Raw genomic sequence first — 10,000 nt, 5'->3', positions numbered from 1 at the left:
GTCGCGGGAGAGCCGGGGCCGAGCCAACAGCAGCCCCGCGGACAGCGGAGGCTCTCCGGCGGCCGGTAAGAACAAGGCTGGCAAGGCGGGGGACGAGAGGGCGGACGGCGGCAGAACAAAGCCCGAGCAGAGGCAGCAGCAGCAGCAGCCACACGCCCCCGGAGGGCAGGGCACCGAGCCCGGCGTTCCCACCGACACACGCCGCCTGGAGCAGAGAGGACGAGTCGTGGGTAGGCACCCGTTACACAACACACTCATTTTCACGCACAGGCACGCAAACAAGCAGTTGTCCAGGGCACTCCTCCCTGCCAGCACGCTGACGCTGGGATTGCGTAACTGTGCAGGCTGTTTTAAGGGTTTATGAGTAAACTGAGCTGCAGACAAAGTGAGGCCTGCAGGTGATAAAACCGACATTCACGCGCTCCTCCGACCTGATCTGCGGCACAGAGAGCTTCAGTGCGCAGACACGGCGGAGAAAAGCCTGAAATGGGTCACACAACTTTTTAATTGGGGTTTAACTGGAGCAGGATGGAGGTGATGCAGAGTATAATAAGTATAATGGAAAATCAGGACTGACAGGCCTCCTGCTCCATGAAAGCCACATCTGGCTGTCACGTCAGCTGTGAAGCTCTTTGACAGAACAGGTTCATGAGGGAAAGTGGCGGGTTGAGCAACACGGCTGCAAAACAAAGAGGCTGCCAAGGTGAAAAGAATAAGGAGGCCTCGGCTCCAGACGCCTGTCGATCACTGAATAAGATTTACAGCCTGTGCATCCCCTCCCCAGGACTGGAGGGTGGTGGTGGGACCAGGACAAAGACAGCCTGGTGGTCAGCGGGACTGTAGACCCACATGGTGGCAGACCCCAGCCGGGGTTAATCTGTGTTTCATTGGAGGAGAAAAGAGCTGAGGCGTGACAAAGGGAGGAACAAAGATGTCGCTCAGCGATGAATATTCACATAATCAGCCTTTCAGCGATTTTACAGGCGTCAAGTCAGATTTATCACCAGAAGAAGCACTTGAATGCATCACCCGTAAAACCAAAAAGTGCCTTAAGGCTAACTGTGGTTCAGCATCAGAGGTCTGGAACGTGTTGACTGAAGGGGGACGATGAGACACCAGTGAAGTCAAAGCTGGAAGCTGTTTGATGGGACAGTTTGGACACGACACCAAATTCAGCGTAAAAACTAATCAGGAATGATCTGTGCAGACGGTCACTGCTAACCTTTGGCTCAATGCTAACCTTTGGTTCAATGCTAACCTTTGGTTCAATGCTAACCTTTGGTTCAGTGCTAACCTTTGGTTCAATGCTAACCTTTGGCTCAATGCTAATGTCTGGCTCAGTGCTAACCTTTGGCTCAGTGCTAACCTTTGGATCAATGCTAATGTCTGGCTCAGTGCTAACCTTTGGCTCAATGCTAACCTTTGGTTCAATGCTAACCTTTGGTTCAGTGCTAACCTTTGGCTCAATGCTAACCTTTGGATCAATGCTAACCTTTGGTTCAATGCTAACCTTTGGCTTAATGCTAACCTTTGGTTCAGTGCTAACCTTTGACTCAGTGCTAACCTTTGGCTCAATGCTAACCTTTGGCTCAGTGCTAACCTTTGGCTCAATGCTAACCTTTGGCTCAATGCTAACCTTTGGCTCAGTGCTAACCTTTCGGACAATGCTAACCTTTGGCTCAGTGCTAACCTTTGGTCAATGCTAACCTTTGGCTCAATGCTAACCTTTGGTTCAGTGCTAACCTTTGGCTCAATGCTAACCTTTGGCTCAGTGCTAACGTTTGGCTCAATGCTAACCTTTGGCTCAATGCTAACCTTTGGCTCAGTGCTAACCTTTGGCTCAGTGCTAACGTTTGGCTCAATGCTAACCTTTCGGACAATGCTAACCTTTGGTTCAGTGCTAACGTTTGGCTCAATGCTAACCTTTCGCTCAATGCTAACCTTTGGCACAATGCTAACCTTTGGCACAATGCTAACCTTTGGCTTTGTGACAGATGTTCGGCTTTAATACTGCTGGAATCACAGCAGTACTATCCAAAAACTTCAAATGATACCCAGTCCTAGTACTTAGAAGTACTGAGGATTCATAGTAATAATACTAAACTTTATGTGTGGAACACCTTTAATACAAGAGATGACATGAAGCGAGTGCTTCACATGGAAAGACAGAACAAGAAACGGAGGAACAGTTAATGGAAGAAAGAATAAAACAGGATGATGATCAGGATGAGAGAAGAGGGAGGAAATCAGAATGAAGAGATGGAAAACAAAGCGCTGAGTGAGAGGAATCAGTCCGAGCGGCAGCAGGTCGGACAGGAAGTCAGAGCTGGCTGAAGCTCGTTAAGCTTTTAATTTAAACCGTCTGAAGAGACGTGTGGCGAAGTGTTGAAGGTGCTGAGCGGCGAGCGCTCGCCTCCGTGAATCAACACGGCCTCGTCCCCCGCCATAAACATTCAACATGGCCGTCGGCCGCCGTAGAGACGTGTGTGGTCCTGAAAGGCGAGACAGCGTCTGTCTTTGCGTCCACTGATGAATCCAGACGAAGTGACGTCCTCTGCTTGGTCGTCTGACCCTCCGCTGTGATTGACAGGCAGCACGCGTGAAAAGAAAGCCGTTATCGACTTATTGATTATCAGAACCGATAGATGTTCAGTTCACAGTAAACCAGACAGATCTCCACTGATCAATAGCTTTTAAATCGATGATCAGAAGTGATGATTGGCTGATCGTTCCCGCTCTAAATGTAAACGTAAAGAAATGTAAAGAAGAACATTCACAGTGCGTGTCCAGTTTATTAGGTACAGCTGTCTCAAGCGGACTGAAGTCTCCTGTACGAAGACTCAGACGTGTTTCTGTTATTGTGTCCACCCTCAGTGATACAGCAGGGTGGACACAATAATAGAAACACCATCACAAAGTGAACATTAAAACCGTGGTGAAGCTCGCTGTCCCTCATAAAGTGGACACTGAGTGACATGAAACGGCTGCGGCTGCTTTTCGTATTGATTGATGTCTTAAAAATGTCCCGAACGTGTCGCTGAGACCTTGTGGCTCACACGGTTCAGGTGGATTTCTACAGGTAGGCTTCATACTGATTCACCTGTTCAGGTGTTTGATTAATCAATCAGCTGCTCAGTCCATCACATGACAGGAAGTACTGGTTTGTTAGAGTCAGCTGATTGGTTCAGTTTCTGCGTCTTTGATTGGATGTGGTGAATTTGGCTCAGCTCTGTCTCATTTCATCTGACAGCCTTCACGTCTGTCTCTGAGCGGACAGCACACATCAGTCCACATCCAGAGGACACATTGAAGAGACAGAGACAAAGACAGTGAGACAAGACAGACGCAGAGCTCACAGAACAGCATGCCGAGGAGATGTTTTGGTTAATAAATATCACGGAAAAGATGGAAGACAGGAAGCAGTCAGTCAGCGTTTGAGTTGTGTGTGTGTGTGTGTACGTGTGTGTGTGTGTGTGTGTGTGTGTGTGTGTGTGTGTGTGTACGTGTGTGTGTGTGTGTGTGTGTGTGTGTGTGTGTGTGTGTGTGTGTGTGTGTGTGTGTGTGTGTGTGTGTGTGTGTGTACGTGTGTGTGTGTGTGTGTGTGTGTGTGTGTGTGTGTGTGTGTGTGTGTGTGTGTGTGTGTGTGTGTTTTTCAAACCTGATGTGGCGACACTGATCCATCAGGACAGAACTGACTTCCTCCCTCAGAAACGATGTCAGACGCTGTGTGTGTTTGTTTGGGTGTTTCATGACTGCAGCACACACACACACACACACACACACACACACACACACACACACACACACACTGAGCTTCAGCATACAAACGTCCACATGCAGAGACACGTGAGAGAGAAGGATGCCGCCGCCGCTGCATTCTCGCGCATGCATGCACACATTTGCGCACTCGAACGCACACACACAGCTGACACGCAAAGCTTCCTCGCCTGCCCCTCCCCCTCCCAAAAACCAGGCCACCGACACGACAACGCCGCCATCACGGCCAGAGAGGCTCTCTGATGGTGACATCACAGCCGTGACGGCCAATCGCGGCCCGACCCGAGCACAAATAAAAACCATCAGACGCTGAAGTCAGACAGAAACAGAAAGAGACGAGGAGACGCAGCGTGTCCCCGTCAGAGACGCAGATCAGATTTAAAGGGAGAAAACAAGGACGCTGAAGCCGTCAGAGACCACGTCAGGTCTGGATCTGTGGTCCCACATGGGCTGAGGGTCCGCAGATATAAAACCTGAACACTGACTGTCCTGGTTCAGTTTGGACTGTGGGGACAGGAAGCAGACCTGAACCCAGACCAGCTGAGCAGCAGACCAGCAGTAAATCATCCAGTGCTTCATCAACTAGCTGAAGTGTCTTACAATCAGTTCTTTGACTCACACGAAGCAAAGACCCGAGAACTGGACTGAAGTGGTCTCTCCTGGTCCTGGGCCCTTTTTACACCTGGCATTAACATGTGTCTCATGTGACTGATCCGATCACAAGTGGACAGCTCTGGGTACAGACTAGAATAGATCCAACCCGCACTGAGGACACACTGAGATCTGATTGTTCAGACCGTCTGGAAGTGGTCTAGACCACATACATGCAGCTCTGTAGTTCCAGTGTAAAATACTGAGGTCTGCGTGGTCTTCATCCAGACCTCAGTCCAGCGTGGTCTTCATCCGGACCGAGCTGAATGCAGCACTGAGATGTTGTCCATGGTCTGTCTCTGTGGATGTCGAGACATTTACGAGAGTCTTGGACTGTGGACGAGGTGCTGAGTGGAAAACGTCCAAACAGTCCTTCAAGGCCAAGAAGGAGTTCGGTTCCTCATGCTGGTCTTTGTTTGGCGGCAGACTCGGGGTCAGGGTCTGAGGGGTTTGTTGTTGGCTGTCTCTGTTGCTGATGGTCTGTCTGTCCGTCTCCTGCTCTGTGAGGCTGAGACGTCCTGGTCGTCTGATGGAGGTCCAGAGTCCTGCAGACGTGCTGTAAATCTGTTCTCATGTGCTCCACCTGCGTGTTGGGGAGATTTGTTGCTAGCTCTGTCTTTGTCCACAGCTGTGTCCAGCTAATAGAGACACAACTGTCCGGGCTGTGGTCTCTGGCTGTCCTTTGTCCTCCTGTTTCCCACATGGGTTTTTTATTAGAGGCCTTCTTCTTTACAAGCTGATGCAGCCCTCCTGTTTCTGAGTAGTCTTCATGCTGCTAATTAGCCATGTGTTAGCATTCTGTTGTCCACTGGTCCAGTTTGCTTTCAGACGTTCCAGTCCTCTTCAGAGGTTTGTGGATGTCGTCCATCAGCTGTTTACAACTGGTCCCACTCTGTGTCCAGTGATTTCTGATTGACTGCTGAGAATCTTGCCGTCCATCTCAGATAAAGACCGAAAAGAGAACGTCGAACAAACGGCGGAGCGTCCGTTAAAAAGCAGCACAATGAGCTAATGAGGCCATGTCCTCGACACGCTGGGGTCAAAGGTCACGGTGCTTTGAGGGCGTCTGCTCATGGAAACGAGGCTATGCTTTGACTGATGTCTGCTCGCTGTGGACAGGAACAAAGGATGCAAGGGGGACGAGGAGAAAAGGAAAAGTTCACTGGTTTTGTTAGTTTAAGTTATTAACTGAACCCCCGCAGAGATTTCCCGCCGGCAGAGACCCCCCCCCAAAGACAACAGACCTGCAGTCCAAAGACTTCAAACCCACAACTCAGCGTGAGAGCTCAAAGTGACACCATGAACCAGTTTGACATGAAAAGCAGTTCATTCTCTGCCAATGGATGAATGGATGATTGTAAGGGAACGATTCTGATTGGCTGATTGTTTCAGCTCCATCTGTTGACTGTTGGATAGTTTCATTCATCACAACATCATTATACCTGACCATATGGACAAGTGGACATGTGGACATATGGAAATGTGGACCAGGACTCTAACCCTGAGTCATCATCATCTTATCTTATCTTATCTTATCTTATCTTATCTTATCTTATCTTATCTTATCTTATCTTATCTTATCAATAAATCGTTCCAGTCGTTTTCGAGCCTCGCTTGTTCTCACGTGACAGTTTTCTGTTTCTTTAATGATGTTAAATTAAATTAATTATCTTAAACTTTTCGACGGTTTGTCAAACACAACAAGCAAACTGAAGACGTCTCCGTGTCCTCATCTTCAGAAAGTGACCAATGAATCCAGAGAGTAATGGACGATGGACACGATCAGTGTGTTGTTGACGACATTTGTGTGTTTGTGCCTCAGAGACGTGTGCTGGTCAGCTCGTCATGAGGCTCATTAAGGGGACGTCCCGTCTGTCCTCTGATCTGCTCTCAGATCAGAGAGCCAATAGAAACACAGCGAGAGGTTTGTTCTCTCAGCTCAGATATGACGAGCAGAGAGACGAGTTTCCACCATTGAGACAGAAGCTGCTGCTGCTCATTTAAACCTACACTGCAAACGACAAAGAAACCAAAGAAAAATCCAGATTATCTGTTTTTACTGCAAAATAAAAGTCGTTTTAATGGACGCAACAAATATCCACCCGAATGCTTCCACACAGGAAACGAGAAGCAGCTGCAGCCGCCACCAAAATGCACCCCAGAACATGTATAACTCATTTTCAGAACAAAATAAAATCAAGTACAACAAAAATTTATGAAAGAAGAAAAAATGGAAAATCAATTATATTTACGAGGAAGATGTGTAGTAGTGGTGTACACACTGTGTGTATACAGTACATACAGTACATGTACACACACACGTCCTCACAGTACATGCAGCATCAGTGTAATGTGATGAAGACTTTTGTCTCCTCGTTCAGTCGCTCGGTTGCTTCTGATGTCTGTCTCCAGCAGAGAAACAGGAAGTGTCACATTAACACGTCGCCTCATTTCCCGACTGCGTAAACCAGGAGCAGCTGTGGACCAATGAGGCGTCTGAACAGGTAAATCCTGCTGACAGTTTTAAACCGCCGCAGTGAAACCGGCAGGTAAACTGGCAGGTAGATCGGCAGGTAGATCGGCAGGTAAACAAGCAGGTAAACAGCAGGTGAGCGAATGAAGGCTGAACTCACTGTTTCCTGTCCAACAAAACGTGAACACGCATGAACATAGTGAGCTTGGAGCACAGCTGCAGGCTGAAGGACGTCAGGCTGTAAACAGGTGTCTGGTGTCTGACTGGATCCAGTAATTGGACTGTGGCGTCTCTCAGGGCCACCTCATGACTCACAGACCTGTGATTACCATGACAACAGGTGTGTCAGTCCTCAGCTGGAAGTCTGTTACTTCTGCAGCACCTGAAACACGTCAGCTGTCAGAGTCCACACAGACGACGTCCTGCGCTGAGCCAGCATCAGTCTGAGAGTCCTCCATGGCGTAAAACATAAACCCACCAGTATCCCTGCAGGACACATCCCAGAGACAGACGGTTGGACAACCAAGCCAAACACAGTCAGAGTCCATCAAGTGGACACGGACTTAAAGGCCTCAGCGGTGCCTCGTCATGACAACATGCTGGGACATGACAGAGTGACAGCATGACAGCTGACAACATGACAGGTGACAACATGACAGGGTGACAGCATGACAGCTGAAAACATGACATGACAGGTGACAACGTGACAGGGTGACAGCATGACAGCTGAAAACATGACATGACAGATGACAGGTGACAACGTGACAGATGACAACGTGACAGGGTGACAGCATGACAGCTGACAACATGACAGGTGACAACGTGACAGGGTGACAGCATGACAGCTGACAACATGAAAACATGACAGGTGACAACGTGACAGGGTGACAGCATGACAACATGGCAGATGACAACATGACAGGATGACAACATGACAACAAGGCAGGTGACAACATGACAACATGGCAGATGACAACATGACAGGGTGACAGGTGACAACATGACAACATGGCAGATGACAACATGACAACATGACAGGTGACAATGTGACAGGGTGACAGCATGACAGCTGAAAACATGACATGACAGGTGACAACGTGACAGGGTGACAGGGTGACAGCGTGACAGCATGACAGCTGAAAACATGACATGACAGATGACAGGTGACAACGTGGCAGGTGACAACGTGACAGGGTGACAGCATGACAGCTGACAACATGACAGGTGACAACGTGACAGGGTGACAGCATGACAGCTGAAAACATGACATGACAGATGACAGGTGACAACGTGACAGATGACAACGTGACAGGGTGACAGCATGACAGCTGACAACATGACAACATGACAGGTGACAACGTGACAGGGTGACAGCATGACAGCTGACAACATGACAACATGACAGGTGACAACGTGACAGGGTGACAGCATGACAACATGGCAGATGACAACATGACAGGATGACAACATGACAACAAGGCAGGTGACAACATGACAACATGGCAGATGACAACATGACAGGGTGACAGGTGACAACATGGCAGATGACAACATGACAGGGTGACAGGTGACAACATGACAACATGGCAGATGACAACATGACAGGGTGACAACATGGCGTCCGCTGTAACATGTGAATGAACCCGCTGGGGATTAATAGTCTCATCTGTGATGAATGTGGACGTTAGCGTCACCATCTGCACAAGAACATGACACACCGTCTGTCTACACACACACACACACACACACACACACACTCTTTTTTTCTGACCCAGCAGGTTGTTTGTTTGTTTCTTTGTTTGTGTGATTGAATCAGATTAATGGTTTCTGTCATATCTTTTTTTTTTTTTTTTAGCAGAAAGCGGGTCATCCTGTGCGGCTGCCGGTCACATGACACGCAGGTCGTGTTTTATTGGACGGTACAGGTGGAGTGTTTTTACTCGTGGTTGAATTTCTTGAATGAGACTTTAACTTGGGGCTGCACGGTGGCGCAGCAGGTAGTGCGCGTGCCTCACAGCAAGAAGGTTGCGGGTTCGATCCCCGGGTCAGGCGGGGCCTTTCTGTGTGAAGTTTGCATGTTCTTCCCGTGCATGCGTGGGTTCTCTCCGGCTTCCTCCCACAGACCAAAAACATGCTCGTTAGGTTAATTGATGACTCTAAATTGTCCGTAGGTGTGAGTGTGAATGTTTTGTTTGTCCTTACATGTGGCCCTGCAATCGGCTGGCGACCAGTTCAGGGTGTACCCCGCCTCTCGCCCATTGTAGCTGGGATAGGCTCCAGCCCCCCGCAACCCCCAAAGGGATAGACGGTATAGATAATGGATGGATGGATGGAGACTTTAACTCGAGCGTGTTTAACGAGTTAAAAAAAGAAAACCTCGGTCATTGCTTCGTGTCCTTCCTCAGATGTTTGCCACGCTTTGTCCCGCTGTGGACATCAGCAGGTGTGTCAGCTGATCAGTAAGGGGTCGCAGGAAGGAAAAATGACTGGTTTCCTGTGCTGTTGTTCAGCGTTCAGAGCAGCATTTTTTACAGTGTTCCTGCAGCATCACTCATCCATAAGCGTCCTCGCACTGAGACATGTATGATGCTTTTTTTAATCCTCCCACTCTTTTTTATTTTAATCTCCCTGGCAGCCATAAAACCACATAAATCCTCAGCTTCTCCATTTGGTGAACTTATCAACTGTCAGCAGGCTGAAGTCAACAAGCCGCCATCACTGACGCCTCCTACCAGAAATATGACCTCCTGTTGAACCGTCGCGTGTTGGAAATCTGCCCGCTGAAACAAAGAATGTGAACAAAGTGCTGAACGTGACTCGGCGCTTACGATGATACGGTGCTTATGTGCGGTACAGTACTGTACAGTCCTGTACTGTACAGTACTGTACTGTACTGTACTGCATGAGTACCTCATACAACTACTCCGTTAGTGTCAGCCTCAGATATTCAGTATTGATCAGGCTCAAACGTCTGAGAACTGTGATTGGCTGCCAGGTGTCACCTCCTCGTCATGCGTTGAAGAGGAGCTCTACTCTTATTGGTGCTTTGAGCTGGTCACGTGATCACATGAGATCTTGTTGGGATCTTTTTGTACATCC

General features: G+C 48.7%; 1 protein-coding gene across 1 annotated transcript in view; it reads left to right on the top strand.

The window, feature by feature from the left end:
- Nucleotides 1-10,000, top strand: part of LOC139342962 (uncharacterized) — a 15,044-nt gene that overhangs the window by 312 nt on the left and 4,732 nt on the right. The window contains exon 1 of the mRNA XM_070980298.1: nt 1-230. This exon is cut by the window's left edge and continues 312 nt beyond it. Within this exon, the coding sequence (XP_070836399.1) occupies nt 1-230 (230 nt within the window). The remainder of the gene's footprint in view (nt 231-10,000) is intronic.

This window comes from Chaetodon trifascialis, chromosome 15, assembly GCF_039877785.1.
Source record: "Chaetodon trifascialis isolate fChaTrf1 chromosome 15, fChaTrf1.hap1, whole genome shotgun sequence".
NCBI classification, from domain to species: domain Eukaryota; kingdom Metazoa; phylum Chordata; class Actinopteri; order Chaetodontiformes; family Chaetodontidae; genus Chaetodon; species Chaetodon trifascialis.
Note: the sequence above shows the minus strand (reverse complement) of the source record. Positions and strands in the feature narration are given on the sequence as shown.